This window comes from Nylanderia fulva, unplaced genomic scaffold, assembly GCF_048542155.1.
Source record: "Nylanderia fulva isolate GAGA-0341 unplaced genomic scaffold, ASM4854215v1 Scaffold15, whole genome shotgun sequence".
NCBI lineage: Eukaryota > Metazoa > Arthropoda > Insecta > Hymenoptera > Formicidae > Nylanderia > Nylanderia fulva.
The window spans coordinates 2,497,523-2,517,348 of NW_028189730.1; the positions used below are offsets into that span (position 1 = coordinate 2,497,523).

The following is a 19,826-nucleotide window of genomic DNA, read 5'->3' on the forward strand; positions in this document are numbered from 1 at the left end:
TAACATCCATGTTAGTTGTAATTTCCCACTCATAGATGTAACATTTTTAATATAACATATTACATTGTAGTTATATTGTAATTATATACCAAATAGCACATTGATGTATTGATAAGTCAGTGCTATCTTGGGATATAATGACAATATAACTACAATGTAATATATGTTATATTAAAAATGTTACATGTGTAACATGCTTGAATACTTACATGTATATAACATTTATATACCGTGTTTGCAGGGATAGATTTAAAAACAGCGATAAGAATCGAAATTAGAGCTTTGAGAAAGCTCGAGAGATTTAATGAAATCTTTGAGAGAAACTAATACTCACTCTTCATATTGAGATCCTGCGCGTGTCCAATTTTGGCCTCGCCTTCTTTGGCGTTCACCATATAGGATCGCTTAATGGTATTGTCGTGCGAGTCAATCCAGAAAACGTACTCCGTCCTGGGATCGAAATCGATGGCTTGCACTCTCTTCTCGTTGTCTATCACGTCCATCTCCTCCCTGGTATGCAAGTCGTAGGCTCGAAGTTCGGGTCCTTTGGCGAACAGCACGACGACGTTGTCGTCCTCGGCGCGACACACGCCACTATGTCTGTCTGACAGATGGAAACCTTGCCGGCAGGAGCAGGCGTACGAGCCGTTCAAGTTGGTGCAGATGTGAGAGCACTGGTGCTGATCGGTCTGACACTCGTCGATGTCCACGCAGAACTTGCGATTGTCCGGTGAAATGATGTAACCGGGGTAGCAGGCGCAGATGTAGCCGCCGTTCGTGATGTTGCGACACTCGTGCGAGCAACCGCCGCGATCGTTCTCCGCACAGTGATGGCTGTGATCTGAAAAGGCGAACAAGTGTTAGACCTTATGGTACCCTTCGAGTGGAAGAGGATGAGCAGGACTGCCACAAAAAATGAATTTTGCAATTCCCTGACTTTTCCATGTTTTCCAGACGACAATGAGGAAATTTCCCATTACCGCAATATGTGTAACCTTAAATTTACCATAGAAGTAGGAATTAGGAAAGAATAGCTTAGATTATTAGAAACAATACCAAACACAAACTTGGAAGTTTAATAATATAACGTACTCGTAAATTTAAACCAACAGAAAAAAATGCAGAGAAAAATAAGGAAAAGTTAAAAACATTTAATAAAAGATATATTTTAATGTTTAATTTACGTTAAAAAAAATAAAATTTAAGTTTTTATAAACCCCTAAAAATATTAAAATTGAACTAAACTTAACATTGGTAAATATATCTAATTTCTACATTAAATTTCAAAAAAGGAACAATTTTTAATATATATTTTAAAAATAATAGCTAATGCATGGACTATAGTGTACAAAATGCAAATATTGAGCATTTATGGGAAATGGTGAGCAAAGTTTAAAATTCCAGGTTCATTTCCACATTTCCCTGATTCTTCTAGGTTTTCCCTGACTAATTTAAAATTCCATGACTTTTCCCGATTTTCCAGATCTATGGCAACCCTAATGAGTGAATAGGACTCACGGCATCCCAATTCGTCCGACAAGTCGCCGCAGTCGTCCGCAAGGTCGCAGAGTCTTATACGATCGATGCATTTCTTATTCGCGCAGGTGTACTCGGAGATCGGGTCGCAGGGACGAGTCTGCTTCACGCACATCGTCATGTTGTTCTCGTCGGAACCGTCGCCGCAGTTGTCGATTCCATCGCACAGCTGGAACCTGGCGATGCACTTGTGATTGGCGCACTGGAATCGTCTGTGCGTATCGCACTCAAAGTTCGCTGCACAAACATATCATACAAAACATTAACTTTCCGCTCTTCTTGCGCAAAATGCGTAAATAGGAAATTGCTGAAACTTTTTTCATTACTTTTTTTTCAATCAAATAAACTGGTATACAAATATTTTATTTATATGCATTAAAAACTGCAGACCTTTCTCTTGTCAACACAATTTTTGTTTTCTCAATAACTGCATGCATTAAAAAATGACAGCTGATTAGCTTCGGTAGTAATAACTCACCACACATGCTTGGATTCTCGTCGGAGTTGTCACCGCAGTCGTCGATGCCGTCGCAGATATCGGTCAGAGAGATGCAGAGATTGTTGCTGCACTCGAATCGGGATCGCGGGCAGTACCTTCCTCCAGGATATCTAGGAGGACAACCCAGTTCGTCGCTCATATCATGACAATCCCGCGCTCCGTCGCAACGAAGATACGGCGCGATGCAATGACCGCTGGTGCATTGGAAGCTCTCGCTCTGCGGGACAAGAGAGAAAATACATTAGAAAATGATAGGTAAGAAATCCTTCTGTACACACTGATCCTAGTTCCACGTACCTTGCACACCCACTGTTGACAGTCGATTTCGTCGCTGTTGTCGCCGCAGTCGTCCTCGTTGTCGCACCTCCACCTGGAGGCGATGCACTTGCCGTTCTTGCACTTGAACTCGGACTCGGAGCACTCGCGGTACTTGTCCTTGCATATCGCGTCCACCTCGTCGCTTCCGTCCCCGCAGTCGTCCGCGAAATCGCAGAGCCACTGCTTCGGCACGCATCGATTATTGGCGCACTTGAAGTCCATGTTGGGGTCGCACTTCGGACAGCTCTCCGGACGCTCGTCGGAACCGTCGCGGCAATCGTCCTTGCCGTCGCAGAACAACCACTTGGGGATGCAGCGGTAGTTGGCGTGACCTGGGCAACGCTGCCATCCGGTCGTGCAGTTCTTCTGACGGCACATGTAAGCCGGCTCGTCGCTGTCGTCCCCGCAGTCGTTGTCGGAATCGCACATCCACAGCTTGGGAATGCACTTGCCGTTCTTGCAACTGTACTCGGTGCTCGGGTCGCAGGCGCGGTTGTCTGAAAGAGAATACACGTGGTTAACGCGAATTCAAATATGTAGAAAGTAGATTGGATCATTCAGAACTCGTATACGAATGTCATTTTTGAATGCATGCAGTTATTGAGAAAACCAAAATTGTGTTGAAAAGAGGAAAATCTACAGTTTTTAATGTTAGAAGTAGGAATTAAAAGAATAGCTTATATTATTAGAAACAATATAAAACACAAACTTGGAAGTTTAATAATATAACGTAATCCTGAATTTGAACCAACAGAAAAAATGCAGAAGAAAATAAGGAATAAGAGAAAAGTCAAAAACATTTAATAAAAGATATATTTTAATGTTTAATTTACGTTAAAAAAAAATAAAATTTAAGTTTTTATAAACCTCTAAAAATATTAATAAAATATTTGTATACCAGTGTTTATTTGATTGAAAAAAAGTAATGAAGAAACTCTACTCACGACAAATAACGGGATCCTCGTCGCTGCCATCTCTGCAGTCGGCGTCTCCGTCGCACTTCCAAGAATCGTGTATGCAGCGACCGTTCGACTTGCACTTGAACTCGAGCTCTCCGCACTCGAGCGCGCATTTGGCCTCGTCGCTCCTGTCACCGCAGTCGTCGACTCCGTCGCAGATGGTCACGCTGGGCGTGCAATTTCCGTTCGCGCACTGGAACACGCTGGGTCGACAGTTCCTGGCCGGGCAGCTCGACGACTCGTCCGAACCGTCCTTGCAGTCCTTCTCTCCGTCGCATCTACGGTGCAATTTTTATTTTATTAAGAATATTAATATTTTATTAACATTTTAATATTAATATTTTATATTAATATTTTATTAAGAATTTTTATTTGATCATCCTATCGTCCTGAATTCTGAATTAAAGAAATCGCGATTTACGTATTACATATTTTCATATCTCACCTCCAATACCAGGGGATGCACTTCTCATCGGGTGGTCCGCAGCGATGCTGACCCGCGGTGCAGTTCGCTATGCACGTCTTGCTGTCTTTATCCAGGATGAATTGATTCGGACACTTGCACTTGTACGAAGTCACACCGGGTTGACCGTATCCCTCGAGCAGGTACGAGCTAGCTGGGGGCGCGATGAGACAGAGATGCGAGCAACCGCCGTTGTTCTCCGCGCAGGGATTGTTGTAGGGCAACTGTCGAAGCGGATGATAGGCGTGGATGTCGTAAGGTCGATGCGTGGTGTTGCGCAGCACTTGTAAACGAGCGCCGGAGAACTTCTCCGCTCTGCTGATCGCTTTCAGGTTCCAATCGGTCCAGTAAATAAAGTCAGTCGAACACGGTGATGGCGAATACGTGCGGCACCGAGGACCCCGATAGAACGATTCGCCGATTGTGGCCCTCGAGATCGGCGAAGGCGATGTAATCCAGGTGCGCGTCCGCCCAGAAGATGCGATCGGTGAAGTAATCGATTGTCAACGCGTTCGGCCAAGCGATGTCGTCCTCCCATGTCAGAATTCGGGTGAAGTTGCTGCCGTCCATGCCCATCTTACCGATGTACGCCTAAGATTTCAAACATGATTATTAGAAACAATTTGCATCAGCTTTCGCAGCTTCATTTATACGACTAATATCCAACCTGAAGGTGCCAAGGATGTGAAGTACAAGTATCCAGTGCCAGGGTGAACCGCGATCGCGCGTGGATCCGCTATTCCAGACTGCAGGGTCTTTCTGTTGGTGCCATCGAGCTCGGCAACGTCCAGATGCTTCGCGTGACGATCCAGCCAGTACAATTTTCGACCAATCCAATCGATCGCGATTCCTTCCAGACCTAAACTATCGTGACGGATGATGGGTTCTCTTTCGCCGCCGTTCACCGGTGCTCTAAATAAAAGAACGTATTTATTTATTTTGTAAAAAGACAACAAATACTATCTACAAATTCGACTCTGCTCTTACTTGAAAATAAATAAATTATTTTTCTAATCGCTATATAATAATAATAAATTCTCTCATTCTCATAATCGAATGACTTAAGACTCTTGAATACTCGCCGTGGAACTCCAAATTTCAACGGTAGCGACATCAGGCGGATTATAGTTCTGTCTCTTTCTCTAAGTAAGAAATGAGAGCCCAAAAGATTCTTGCGACGTACAGCGTTATTTTTCATTTTAGTACAGTGTTTTTGTGTTTAAAATAATTGTCGTGGTGTTAAAATATATCGAAGACTCTCATTTTGGCATAATTTAATATGTGAAAGCAAATATTAATTTTTTTTCGATACCAGTCAAACAGCTGGTTTTCGTCCTTATGGTTAGGCTCAATTTAATTCGACATATGCATGTTATTTATTGATAACCCAAGCAAAAGGAGAGTTTTCGGTATATTTTATAAGTGTGTTCTATCCATTTCAACCGGTATTTTATTGAAAAACATTTTTATTTTCACGTACGTCGCAAGAATTTTTATAGTATATTTTCTCGTTTCTGACGTCATCAGTCCAAAATGGTCGCGGTGAGTATCCAGGAGTTTTAAAATCAATGAAATCGCTTATTTACCTTAACGCGAAGAACACCGACGTACCTGTATATTGTTTTCGCAGTAACATCGCAGAAGTACAATATCTGCTGGGCGTAATCCGCATCCAGGGCAACGACGTTGACCAGATCCTGGTGCATCAGGCTATAATTGGACGCGTCGATCGACATATTTCTGACGTAATATTTATTCGTGAATATAATCCAGGGTTGAGTGTTATCTCTGCGCTTGCACGTGTGCTCGTCGGCCTCTCTCTCGTACCAACGCTCGTTACACTTGCAGTAATATCCACCGGGCGTGTTCTCGCATTGCTGGCTGCACACTTGGGGCGTCTCAATGCACTCGTCGATGTCGTCGCAAGCCTTGCCGTCGGCCAACAATTTATAGCCGGGGTTGCACTCGCAGTAGTAGCTGGTCGGTGTGTCGACACACTTGTGCCCGCACTGGTTCATCTCGATACGAGCGCACTCGTCCACGTTGCAGTGCAACTCGTCGCTCTCGTCGGCGCAGTCCGGTTCCTTGTTGCACACCAGTTGCGAGTCGATGCAATTGCCGTTTGAGCACATAAAGTCCTTCGGATTCGGGCACGTTGTATTCTTTGCTCTGGACGCTGAAAAGGAAGCGATGCTCATTTTTATCAATCATATTTCGTCATTTTAATTATCTAAGATTTAGAAATTTTCATTTTTTTCCTGACATGTTATAATTTGAAGAATCAATCACAATTCTTCATCTCTATACTTACCACATCCTACTTCGTCCGAATGATCGCCGCAGTCGTCCTGACCGTCGCAGCGGAATTGCTTGCGTATGCATTTGAAGTTCTGACAGGTGAACTCCTGGCTGCTACAGGGCTTGTACTGAGAATTGCAGAACTTGCCCTCATCGCTACCGTCGCCGCAATCGTTGTCATGGTCGCACAACCAGTTGCGATTCAGACACCGTCCGTTGTTGCAGGTGAATTGATTCTCCGCGCAGGGAGTCGGTGCCGGACAGTGGTGCAAAGTCACGTTCTCATCGGCCCCGTCCACGCAGTCCGGGTCTCCGTCGCACAGCCACTTCTTCGGGATGCACTGAGCGCGGTTCCACATTTTGTTCGCGGTGCAAGTGAACTCCGTTTCTTCGTCGCACTTTCTGTCGTCTGGAAATTTAATTAATCCATCAAAATATCATATATATAATCAAAAAACATACACAGTATGTCAGAAAAATAACAGAACTTTTTAAATTTAAAGAAAACAAAAACTACTAACGCCATCTATTGAAACAATGTCGTTAATATGTATAATAAATATATATTAATGTAAAATTAATATGTACAATAAATAATTTAACAAAAAATTTAATAATAAATAATAAAAAATAATTTAACATTGTAATGCAAGAGAATATTACAAATAAAAACGAAAGAGAGTATAAGACAAACTTACTACATTGATGACGCTCGTCTTCATCGGAGTTATCCAGACAATCGTTGTCTCCGTCGCAGATGTAAATTCTAGGAATACAGTTGCCGTTGTCGCAAGTGAACAAATCGCCGAAACATGTTCTGCCCTCGGATTGACAGTAACCAGGAGGCTCGTCGCTTCCATCCAAACAATCGTCATCTCCGTCGCAGTACCAGGTGGCTGGAATACACCTATATATGACAAGCCATAAGTTTTTCGTAAAAGACGCTCTTCAGACGCTCTATAATTTTTCGCGACAACATTCTATTTATAATTAATTATTACTAATATTATTAATATTTATAATTTATTATTATATAAATAAAATGTACAAAAAAATAATACAATTCTGTCAAACTATAAATTCTCTATAGCAAGCTTTACCATAACAAATGTTTTTGAAAAATGTCCCAGATTGTAAGGATACGTCATTTTGATGTTTAGTGACGTCAATTTGTTACTTGGGATATCTATAATTATTTAAAAAATTATAGTTAAATCAAATACAAATGTCGACCTGTGATTGGGACACCGGAAGCTGTTCTGGGGACAGGTTCTCTGGGCGCAATGAACCGGATTCTCGTCGCTGTTGTCACCGCAATCGTTGTCGCCGTCGCAGAGCCAGTAAGGCTCCACGCAGATGTTCGTCTTCTCGCACTTGAGATGATTCAACGGGCACGTGGTGTTGCGAGGACAGCGCTCGTGGGTCTCGTCGGAAGTGACGTTGTCCTTGCAGTCGTTGATACCGTTGCACACCTGAGACTGCGGTATGCACCGGAAGTTGGCGCAGGTGAACTCGCCCATCGCGCAAGGCGGATAGACGCATCCCTCCTCGTCGCTTCCGTCCCGGCAGTCGTTCTCGTGATCGCACTTCCACGTCTTGAAGATGCACCGGCCGTTGTTGCAGCGGAACTCGTTCGGGCTGCACGAATGATGAGCTGAAAATTCGACCAATCTCAACAAACCGTATCTCTGGAAAATTCTTCACACCAATTGATTGGTCTCATTATTCCATGCATAAAAGTATTAAGATATTATTTTACAAAATATTTTACATTTTATGTCAAAACAAGAGTACTTAATGAAAAAATTCCATTTAAAAAATCCAAGGTGACCTTTACGTGACCTTGACGACGCCATTCAAGATCAAACTCATATGATCATTAGTTATTATAGATTATTTAAGCCATTCAATTTGGTATACCTATAACTTGAATTGGATTGAATTTTATTTGATACTTACAGCAGTAGCTGGTGTTTTCATCCGAGCCGTCGCCGCAATCATCGTCGCCGTCGCACGCCCACATCCTGGAGATGCATCTGCCGTTCCTGCAAGCAAACTTGTTGGAGTCGCAAGTGACGTTCCTCGGCACGCACATCCTGTCCTCGTTCACGAGCCTGCTGTTGTCGTCGCACTTGCACTCCGCAGAGCCGTTGTGGCCCGGATGGCAGGACTGATCGCAACCGCCGTTGTTGATGTTGCAGGGATTGACGGTGCACTGCTGCCTGGACGCGGAGAATATGTGAAGGTCGCGCGGAGAGTCTTCCAACCGTTTCACCAGCTCCAGCTTGTCGGCTCCAGTGTGCTTCTCCGCCCGGTAGACCCCGCGAAGCTGGAGATCCGTCCAATAGATGTGCTCCCTGAAGACGGTGATGGCGAAGGGGTAGATGGTAGCGCTGACGAGAACTTCCCGGTGCCTGCCGTCGAGATCGGATCGCTCGATCTTCTCGCGCACGGCGTCGGTCCAGTACAGCATCCGATCGTCGTAATCGATCGCCAGGCCGCTGGGCTGCGAGAGATCCCTGTCGATGATGGCGCGTTTCAGCGAGCCCGCCATGGTGGTCTTGAAAATCTTGCCGGACGTTCCGAAACGGCCCCAATCCGTGAAGTAGAGAGATCCGTTGCACGGGTCGACGACGATGGCGCGTGGCCGATCCACGCGCGCGATCATCACCAAGTTGGTCCCGTCGATATCCATCGCGTAGATGCTGTTGTTGGAGGAATCCGTCCAGTACACTTTCTTCTGGGTCCAGTCGTAGGAGATACCTTCAGGGTTGATTCCTTTGTTGATCAACGTGTGCAAGTCGGAGGAGGATGGCCGATCCGACGGTGTCCACGCGATCTTCGCCCATGGACGGATCTGGGTGAAGAGCAGCTTCTTATCCTGGTAGTCAAAGTCCACCCCGACGACGTTTGTCAGGTTGCCGACAGGCGCGAAGGGCACGTTAGTGTTGTGCGGATCTATATTGATGGCGCGAATCTCGGTTCGCGTAGCAAACACCAAGTATTCATCGACATTTTCACAGGTGCGACCATTAGACGAGAGTTTACCCACTGCGCAGTCGCAAGTAAATGCTTTGGTCTGATTTTCTTTGGGGAAAGCGAAGCACAGTTGAGAGCATTCGCCGTTTGGTACCTGGGATAAAAATTACTTCCGTTAATTTTTCCTTTGGAAAATAATTTTCAATTCCTTTTAAAAGACAGGTTTGCTAATCTCCTAGAGTAAATAAAATTGTAATTAATTAACATTTCAATACCTGCGTGCAAGGATTCGTAGGATCCGGGGGTTGGCTGCTTTGGATCAAAGATGGCGATATCCCTGAGCTTTTGCAGATTCGTCCTGACGGCGGTGGGAAGGCTCATGTTGCCCTTCAGTTTGCTCGCCTTGAAAACGGTGGCCAGGTTTCGGTCCACCCAGAAGACGTCGCCGCCGAAAATGGCGACGCCCATCGGATTCGGGAGATTCCTACGGATGATCTCTCGGTTTCCACCGGTGTAGGACACTTTCTGGATGGTGTCCAATTTCGAGTCCACCCAATAAATGTCGTGCGTGGCGAGATCGATCGTCAGATCGCGCGGTGTGGTAATGCCGGACGTTACAATAGGGGACCAGTTGCTGCCATCGAGGTAAGCTTTGCCTATTCGAGGATATTGTCCGTAATCGATCCAATACAGATACCGTTTGATTGGATTCACGGCGAGCTCTCGAGGAGCGTCGGTGGTCGTTTTCACGAGAACCTTTCGATTCGAGCCGTCCAGCCAGCAGACCTCTACGTAGTTATCGTGAGGAAAGACATTGGCGAAATACAAGTTTCCTGCGATCCAATCCACGGCCAGACCGCGAATTCCATTGGAACCGATTCCTTGTTTGACTACGTGTTGCAATTCTGTGCCGTTGGGTCGTACTCTGAAACGATAATCAAAAGCAATGATGTATTCAGTCGAAGAGTTTGACATCTAAACATTCGCAAGCGTTGTCTCTTACCTGAAGATACCGTTCCAGATGCCTCGATTAAATTCCACCCAGTATATCCAATTGCCCGAGTAATGCACGTCCACGTGTAGAATATGATGGCCGATTCCAGTGATGGGTATCATGGCTTCTTTGGAGTCTTTAAGACTGTAACCCCTGGCGACGTCCAGCTGACTTACCACCGCGAATGTCTTGTAAGGCTCGCATCTGGTGTCGGTGATCTTCCTGTAATCCATTCCGCAGGCACAGACGCGAGTACCTCCGGACGCAGGCAAGCAGATCTGCTCGCAATCGCCGTTGTTGACGAGACAGGGATGAGATCCAGTGGCGCGTTTCTTATAAATGGTCAAGGTACGGAGCTCAGAATCGTTGTCGATGATAGTGGACGGATTGTCGCCGTTGGGTAGATCAACGCGCTCGATCTTGTCGTAAAGCGGGTCCAAATAGTACAGACGAGACTCGTGGACGGCTAAAGCCTTGGGCAGGGCCATGTTGTTCGCGACGGTGAGAATGGTGCGGACGTTCAGGCCGTCCGTCGACATGGCTTTGATGAAAGCCGGGTTCTGGGAGGAGAAGTACAGCGTTTTGCTGGGAATGTCGATGGTGATGGCCTCGGGACGCTCCAAGTCGTCCATGAGGATCAACGGATTAGTGCCGTCCATGTTCACCCGTCCAATCTTCTGCGGCACTCCGAAGCCTCCCTCGTCCACCCAGAACACTTGTCCGTCGATGGGGTCCACGCACATCGCTTTCGGTTTAGACACCGACGTCCGGTTGCCGTCGTTCGCCAAAACAATCGTACGGAATCGCGTCTTGCCGTCCAGTTTGATGGCCTCGATGTTGGAGGCAAATTTATTGCCGATGAACATATTGCGACCAAGCCAATCTAGCGCCATCGTGGATGGCGAACCGACGATACCGCTGTCGCCGGAAGGATTGGGGAACTCCGTTCGATTACCACCTTTGTAAGGGATGCTATAAATTGTACCGTTTTCACTGTCGTCGTCCTTGCCTAAAATTAAAAACACGTTTTAATGTATTTTTTTAATTTATATCTAAATTAATAATGAAATATCAAATATATTTTAAAGTTTTATAATATATTAAAATATTAGATTATTATTAAAATAGTAGAAATATTAAACCGTAATTAAAAAAAATATTTATCTTTGCTCTGTCATACCTTGCAACCAATAAATGATACGGTCTCTTCTATCATATTCGATAAATCTTCCGCCCTCTACGCCAACAATAGGCGTGATGTATCCAGTTTTAGTTTCCCCGGGTGTCAAAGAAACGTCGACGACCTGAGAACCTCGGAGAACCATCAAGTATGGAGTCTCCTCTTCTATACAGCGTCCATCGGGCAATAATTTAAATCCAACCTAGAGTATAAACACGAAAAAAAAAATTATACACTCTCAATATAGAAAACGTGTTCAAGCATTTCTTATATCCTCTATAACTGCTTACCTGACACTTGCAATTGTAGCCCAATGGATTACTGGGCGATAAAAGGCAGAGATGTTCACAAGACACGTTAGCACAAGGATTCGCAGTGATAGGCTGCAATACTGGATGATGCACGTGGATGGAAAGTGGTTGCGAGATGAGATGTGAAACCACCGTCTGATTGGAACCCTTAAACTTGTGCGCTGAAAGCACCCGGTTGAGCTGTCTATCGGTCCAATACATGGTATCCTCGAAGAGTGTGAGTGAGTGAGGATGCAATAGATAATGCGAGCTGGCTAGAACTTGGATCCTCTTGCTGCCGTCGTAGAGACAAGTGTCGATAAAATCTAGCTTGCTATCCGCGAAATATATCCTTCGATTTGCAATATCTAAGGCCAGACCGTTAGGCCAATAGATCTTCGTGCTGATGATGGTTGATCGATTAGTACCGTCCATTCCGATTCTCTCGATCCTAGGATTCTCACCCCAGTCGGTCCAAAACAGCCATTTTGCACCTGGACTAGGATCCAGACACATTCCACGCGGTTGCGTGATATTCTCCTTCACGAGAATCATCCTTCCAACTCCAGTCTCCTTGGCCACTTCGATCGTATTCAGCTTCGAGTCTAACCAATACAGATTCTGACCTATCCAGTCATAAGCGAGACCTTCCACTAAATCCAAACCGGTACTGATGATGTCCTGAGGATCGCTACCGCGATCCAGTCGCGATATTCTCTTTAGCTTCATGTCGGACCAGAAAATGGTGCCGGTGTGCATGTTACTGGCAGTCGCTACGACATTCTCCACGTTGATGGGCACTCGTTCCAACGCTTGATCCTGAAGGTCAGCCACCAGGATAGTGTGTCTGTTGGAGATGATCAGGAACGCCGCGGTGTGGTTGTACGCCTTGCATGTGTGCTTATCCTTCTGCAATGTGTAACCGTCCACGCAGTTGCAATAGTAGCTACCCTTGGTGTTCACGCATATCTGCGAGCATCTTCCCGGCGAGTCGCATTCGTTCATATCCTGACACGTGTAGCCGTCAGTGGTGAGTTCCTCGCCAGCCGGACAAATGCACTGCGCCCCGAGCGGAGTCCGGATGCATCCGTTGCTGCATAATCCACCCTGATGAGCGCACTCGGCGAGATCGCAACCAGGCCCTTCGTCCGCTCCGTTAGGACAGTCTAATTTACCGTCGCACACGCTGCTCACGTTCACGCAGCGGTTCGTCACGTTCGGACAACTCCACTGCTCGGAATCGCATTTGAACACGGGAGGACCGCACGCGTGCAATTCGGTGTTCTCGTCGGAACCATCTCCGCAGTCGTCCTTGCCGTCGCAGATATACGCCTTGAACACGCATCTCTCATTCTGGCACCTGAGAATCAAATGAAAGCTCAAATTAATCAAAGATCAAATACAAAATACACCTTTTATTTTTGTTGCTCGAGTTTAAAGAGTAAAAGGCAAGAATTGAACAAACAGGGTTGCCACAAACTTGAAAAACCGGGATAAGTCATGGAATATTAAATTAGTCAGGGAAAACCTGGAAGAATCAGGGAAATGTGGAAATGAACCTGGAATTTTGAATTTTGCTCACCATTTCCCATAAATGCTCAATATTATTGCATCTTATATACTAGTCCATGCATTAGCTATTATTTTTAAAATATATATTAAAAATTGTTCCTTTTTTGAAATTTAATGTAGAAATTAGATATATTTACCAATGTTAAGTTTATTTCAATTTTAATATTTTTAGAGGTTTGTAAAAACTTAAATTTTATTTTTTTTTAACGTAAATTAAACATTAAAATATATCTTTTATTAAATGTTTTTAATTTTTCTCTTATTACTTATTTTCTTCTGCATTTTTTCCGTTGATTTAAATTCAGAATTACGTTATACTATTAAACTTCCAAGTTTGTGTTTTGTATTGTTTCTAATAATATAAGCTATTCTTTCCTAATTCCTACTTCTAAATTTAAGGTTACACATATTGCGGTAATGGGAAATTTCCGCATTGTCGTCTGGAAAAATCAGGTAATTTCAGAATTCATTTTTTGCGGCAACCCTGAACAAAGAACTGCGACGGACCTGAAGAATCCAGTCTGGCAGTCCACCTTTCCGCATGATTCCGGTTCGTCGGACTTGTCCGGGCAATCCGCGGTACCGTCGCAGTACCAACTCCTCGGTATACAAATTGCCGAGCTGACGCAGCGGAATTGCTTGTCGACGTTGCACTGATCCGGCGCTAGCGACGGACAGCCTACTTCATCCGAGCCGTCGTTGCAATCACTGATACCGTCGCACTTATACGACGCTAAAACGCACATCTTCTGATCCGCGCACGTAAACTGCGAACTGAGACAGGTGACAGGTGGACAATCCATCTCGTCCTGCTGGTCGAAGCAATCACTGTCGCCGTCGCACACCCAGGACTGCGGTATACAGTGGCCGGAACGCGGGCAGGTGAACTGGAAGTACGAGCAGGTCTTCGCCGCGCAGAATTCGCCCTCGTCGGAGCTGTCGCCGCAGTCGTTCTCGGAGTCGCACTTCCAAGTCGCGGGGATGCAACGGTTGTTGGCGCAGGCGAATTGATTGGCGCTGCAGGTGACGTTTGGGCAGCCCATCTCGTCGCTATAATCGCCGCAATCGTTCTCGGTGTCGCAGTGGAAGGTCATCGGTACGCAGCGACCGGATTTACATTGGAACTCGTTTGTGCTGCACGTCGGCTTCGTGCAGTTTTGCATTTCGTCGCTGTTGTCTAAGCAATCGTTCTCGCCGTCGCACACCCAGGACTTGGGCACACACCTGGAAACGGATTTCGATTAAGATTATAATTAAATATTTAATTAAAATTAAAATAGTGAAAGTTGTTGCAGTTATTATTGGATTAAACTTTCCAAGGATATTGCTACATATATTAATTGATTATAATGAGTAATATATATTGCTGTTCACCTCTGATTTGCGCAAGTGAAATCCCAAGTATGAGGACAGGCTTGCAAGGGTGGTTCCCCGTCGGGATCCGCGGCGCAACTTCTGCCATCGTTCTGAAGCCGTTCTCCGTAGGGACATCCGCACACCTGAGTGAGCTTTCCCCTGGATGGCGCGCCGGGGAACACAATGTCGGAGGAGGAGTTATGTGGAATAGCGAAGCAAAGCTTCTCGCAACCGCCGTTGTTGATGGAGCAAGGAAGATTAACTGTCATCATTTGAATCTCGCGACTAAAGACTTTCACGCCGTAAAGCCTGTTGGTGGCGGGCTCGCGTACCAGGATGGCCTCCTGCTCGCCAGTCTCCTTGTGCAGCCGGATGATGGCGTCGAGACGCCAATCGGTGATGTACATCCATTCCTCGTGGATAGTGATGGAGAACGGATGTCGTATCAATCTCGAGTTTACCGTACGCACATCCGTACCGTCCAGGTTCGAGTGCTGCACGTGATCTAGGAGAGCGTCGCACCAGTAAAGTCGGTCCTTGTTGAAGTCGATAGCCAGTCCGTTCGGCCAACCCAAGGTCAGATTCCTAAAGACGATTAGGTTGGAGCCGTCTGCGTGAGCTCGGCTGATGTTAGCCGGACGATCCCATTCGGAGAAAAAGATGTAGCCGTGATTCGGATGAATCACAATCGCGCGAGGACGCTTGAGATTCTTCAGGAGTGTTCGCCGATACGTGACGTTGCGAGTGCTGAGTACATTTAACGTGCCTGGAAGAAATAAAAGAAAACTCCAGCTAAGACTTACAGCTCTTTACAAATCTCTCTATTGATTATTGTCTCAAATTGGTATGACAAGTGAATTAAACTTGAAAACTGACAACTCAAGCTTAATGAGATTTTATTATCGACGAACCTTTGCGCGAATCAATGTAATACAAGTTCTTCGCAGCCCAGTCGACCGCGAGTCCTTCCACGCCTTCGTTTTGGCTGGCCAAAACAATTTCTCGTCCGGTCGCGTTCTGGTGTACTCTGTATATGACATCCTGAAGAACGTCGCTGTAATATATGTATTGATCGTGCGCGTCGTAATCAAGTCCCACGAATCGCGCTCGTCTGGATACCACCGGTAGGATGGCGTCGCTGAAGCCTTCCATTACGGGATTCAGGACGCGGCCCTTAATGAACCTCTGCTGGGAATACATGAGGAACTCCTGCACCAAATTGCAGTTTCTCATGTCGCTTGCCAACCGCCATCCGACGTGGCAGGCGCAACGATAGCCTAATCGATTGTTTTGATCGCTCGAGGCGGTGACGATGCACATGTGCTGGCAACCACCGTTGTTATTGCCGCAGGGATTGGAAACGCTGGGTTGTAAAAGCGGATGCAAGGCTTTTATAGCCTTGGCGTCGCGTACCTTCAAGAGAGATTATGATACTAAACACTACAATATAAATGCAAATCCTTCGAATCGTCTTTATGAATTTTTCAAGAAAGAATAATAACAGATATTAACGTAATCAATATTTGATCATCAGCCATTAATTCGATTTATTAAAGCATATGCTAAATGCTTTTGTCAAATTCTAAAATTAATTTTGATATTCGTACCTTAAATATGTTTTGGATAGAATAATCTCCCTGAGTCTTATCGACGCTCATGACGGCTTGTTTGGTGCCGTCCGTCCAGAATATCCTGTTCTCGAAGAGGGTGAGTCTGATTGGGGATGGCACTTGTGAACCTCTGAGAATCATAACTCTGTTGCGACCTCTGTAGTCCGCCGTCTCGATGTAATCCAGCAGGGAGTCGCACCAGTAAATCCTCTTGGCGATGATGTCCACGGCCACGCCGGAGACCTTGTAAGCCGCTTCGGAGACAACAGGAAACGCGTTAGTGCCGTCCATGTTCGTACGAAGAACCTGCTTGCTGTCAGCAATGAACATGAGACCCCTCGTGGGATCCAGCGCGATATCGGCCGGACTGGTCAGATTGGAACCCACGACGATTCCGTGATAACGTCCGTCCAACTCGAACACGTCCACCTTTTGCACGATGGAATCCGCGACGTAGAGCTTGTCGCCGATCCAATCAATCGCAATGGCTATAGGTCCCCAGGAGCCCGCCATACTGATGTCTAATTTTACCAATGGCGCGTCGCTGCCGAGGTTGAGGGATTCCGAGTGCACCTTTCGCGTCTTCATGTCGCTCCAGAAGAGCAGGTTCCGCGAGTGCAGGTAGTCCACCCCACTGGCTCCGGTGGTGTTCGCGATTATCTTCCGGTCCTCGCTGGTCGTGCTCAATCGGTAGATCGCGCGTTCCTGGGCGAGCAGAAGCTCCAGGGCGGACATGTTCTGGGCGCGACACTTGTTGCGCCCGTGAAGGACGTAGCCGGGCGCGCAGTGGCATATGTACGAACCGTCCGTGTTCTCGCACAGCTGGTCGCAGAAGTTCCACTCGGAGCACTCGTCTCGATCTGAAGATGAACAAATACAAATATAAATATATAAATATAAATAATAAAAAATATAAATAATAATAAATACTAAAAAATATAAACAATAATATATATGATAAAAAATATAAATAAAAAATATAAATATAAAAAAATATAAATATAAATATAAAAAATATTAAATTTTTGTATGAATTTCTCGCAAACGAAATAACTTACCAACGCACGTCCTGGAATCATTGGTGAGTATTCTTCCCTCGGGACAGTAGCAAGTCCCCCCAGTGGGGGACGCTTGACATTTGTGTTGACAGCCGAGCGAGCCGCACATACTTGTCGCTAAAGGATAGAAAAATATGATATTATTTTTATTATTTGCGTACTCTTCATACATGATAATTACGAGCAAGGCTTATATAACTATTTAATGACGGCTATTATTATAAAAAAAAAAAATACAATAGGTCTTTTAAACACATTGTATGTATGTGATTCTTTTATATTGACGTTTCATGCATTTAATATCGATGATAATAAGAGATAATAGAATAGAAATGCACTTACAACATGCTGCTTCCTCATCCGCCCCATCCTCGCAGTCCTGCTTTTCATCGCACAGCTGAGATCGATTGATACATAACGGTTTTCCATCCGGTGTACCCTTTGGGCACATAAACTTGTTTCCTGGACAGACTGTCATCGTGCAAGACTTCTCGTCGGAACCGTCCTGGCAATCTTTATAACCGTCGCATTGATATGCTATGGGGATGCAGAGTGCATTCGCGCATCGAAACTGGTCGCTGGTGCAGGGTGGAAAATCTGCGAATTCATCCAAGTCTCTTAATCATTGATTTAAAATAAAAGATTAAATTATAAATATATTATTATATATTATTTATTATTATATAATATTATATATTAAATTATAAATATATATTATAAATATAAAATATTAAATTAAATATTAAATATAAAATATTAAATTAAATATTAAATATAAAATATTAAACTTTTTATAATTAAAAAAATACAATATTTTTGATATCTTATTAAAACGCAATATCAATTTTAATTTATTAAAATAAAATAAAAATAATCAAAATAAGAATAAAAAATATATATTGAAAGATCCAATCTCGAAATTGGATCCTGATAAAATCAGCTGATTTTCGTAGCTCAGGATTTTGTGAAACTCGACAGTGAGAGTTAGAGGAGCAAACCGCACGAAAGTGCTGCGAAAGGGAAAAAAAGGGAAAAAAGACAGCCAGCTCACTGCAGTGTTCCTCGTCGCTGTTGTCACCGCAATCGTCCCGGTGATTGCACCTCGCGTTTTGCTCGATGCAGCGTTGCGTGGTGTTACACCTGAATTGGTCCAGGCGACAGGCTGGCTTCATGTTGTTCTCACATCTCTCCTCGTCTCTGCCGTTCCGGCAGTCCAGGTAACCGTCGCACTTCTTTTCTTTGGGTATGCAAAGCTCTGGGGTCGTTCCGACGCATCTGAAGTCGTCCGGCTGGCACTTTCGGTACGCTGCAACACACATCGCATTCCTGTCATTCTTCCAAAGTATTTTTTTTCTAAAAAAATTTATTTTTAATTGATCAAGCATATTCATTTTTTCCTTAAATTTTTCTCAGGATATCTGTCAACGGAAAACAATAATTTTTTTTCACGAAAAAATGTCTGTGAAGAGTTGAAGCATTAAAACGAGATTTTTTTATGACAAATATTTTATATATATTTTTTTTAATTAATCAAGCATATTCATTTTTTCCTTAAATTTTTCTCAGGATATCTGTCAACGGGAAACAATTATTTTTTTTCACGAAAGAATGTCTGTGAAGAGTTGAAGCATTAAAACGAGATTTTTTTATGACAAATATTTTATATATTTTTTTTTTAATTAATTTTTAATTAATCAAGCATATTCATTTTTTCCTTAAATTTTTTTCAGGATATCTGTCAACGGAAAACAATTATTTTTTTCACGAAAGAATGTCTGTGAAGCATTAAAACGAGATTTTTTTATGATAAATATGTTATGAATCTTTTTTTAAATAAATTTTTAATTAATTAAGCATATTCATTTTTTAGGATATTCGTCAATGAAAAAAAAAAAAAAATTTCACGCAAAAAAATCCGTGAAAAATCATTGTAATGAGCCTCTTCCGTGTATGAGGAAAAAATCAAGGCATCTCGCGTCAGTAAACGCGAAAACGTGACGAGTGGAGCAAAGCGCGCCGTGTCACTTTTACATAACGAAACGTCAAAATCGGGAGTTGATCACGCTTCTTCGGGATCCGTGTAGAGTGTCGCGTGATAATTTACATTTAACTGCGAACCACAAATGCGCGACCATATCACCTGTTACGACACGTTCGCCGATAAATGCGCTGACACGTTCGGAACGTGACTTTTCTCGCTTGCTTCGTGCGATATTAAGATAAGAGAAAAGCGAGAAAAGCAAGGTAGAGAGAGAAACGGAGCTTGCGAAAATTTCTTAAAATCACGATCGAGTTGTAACCAGCACGGAACGTCTTCGTAGAAAAGTACTGCCTCTCTGCTCCTTCTTTTGAAAAACTCGAGACGTTCTTCTGTGAAATAATCGAGAAATAATTAAGATAATAAATGAAAAATAATTATCAAGTGCACGCTCTTGTATCTTTTTTTATTTTTTTTTATGTTATAGAACATTGCAACATATCTCGAAAGAGAGAAATGTTATCAGCAGCGCAAATAGAATGTTTATAAACGTCGGTCTGAATTTTGACAACCTCGCGACAGACGTAGTAATGTCGTCGATTAAATAACATGCATAAATTGCGGCGAGTGTCACGGCGCCGACAATTTAATAATTCCTAACACGAAGAAGAAGAATCTGCCTAATCGCTGCGCAGCTGCTACTTAATCACGCTCTTATGCGAGCGACCTTGTCATC

The 19,826-nt window shown here is 44.1% G+C and overlaps 1 protein-coding gene across 1 annotated transcript in view; it reads right to left on the minus strand.

Annotated features, from left to right (window-relative positions):
- Positions 1-19,826, minus strand: part of mgl (low-density lipoprotein receptor-related protein megalin) — a 67,904-nt gene that overhangs the window by 4,507 nt on the left and 43,571 nt on the right. The window contains 26 exon segments of the mRNA XM_029313269.2: positions 335-841; positions 1,519-1,773; positions 2,015-2,252; positions 2,333-2,850; positions 3,298-3,590; positions 3,758-4,134; positions 4,136-4,366; positions 4,443-4,454; positions 4,456-4,687; positions 5,387-5,951; positions 6,087-6,482; positions 6,772-6,980; positions 7,307-7,727; positions 8,033-9,206; positions 9,328-9,369; positions 9,371-9,977; positions 10,056-11,055; positions 11,227-11,428; positions 11,517-12,876; positions 13,596-14,312; positions 14,463-15,210; positions 15,356-15,857; positions 16,052-16,914; positions 17,113-17,229; positions 17,455-17,709; positions 18,164-18,418. Of these exon segments, the coding sequence (XP_029169102.2) occupies positions 335-841; positions 1,519-1,773; positions 2,015-2,252; positions 2,333-2,850; positions 3,298-3,590; positions 3,758-4,134; positions 4,136-4,366; positions 4,443-4,454; positions 4,456-4,687; positions 5,387-5,951; positions 6,087-6,482; positions 6,772-6,980; positions 7,307-7,727; positions 8,033-9,206; positions 9,328-9,369; positions 9,371-9,977; positions 10,056-11,055; positions 11,227-11,428; positions 11,517-12,876; positions 13,596-14,312; positions 14,463-15,210; positions 15,356-15,857; positions 16,052-16,914; positions 17,113-17,229; positions 17,455-17,709; positions 18,164-18,418 (12,096 nt within the window).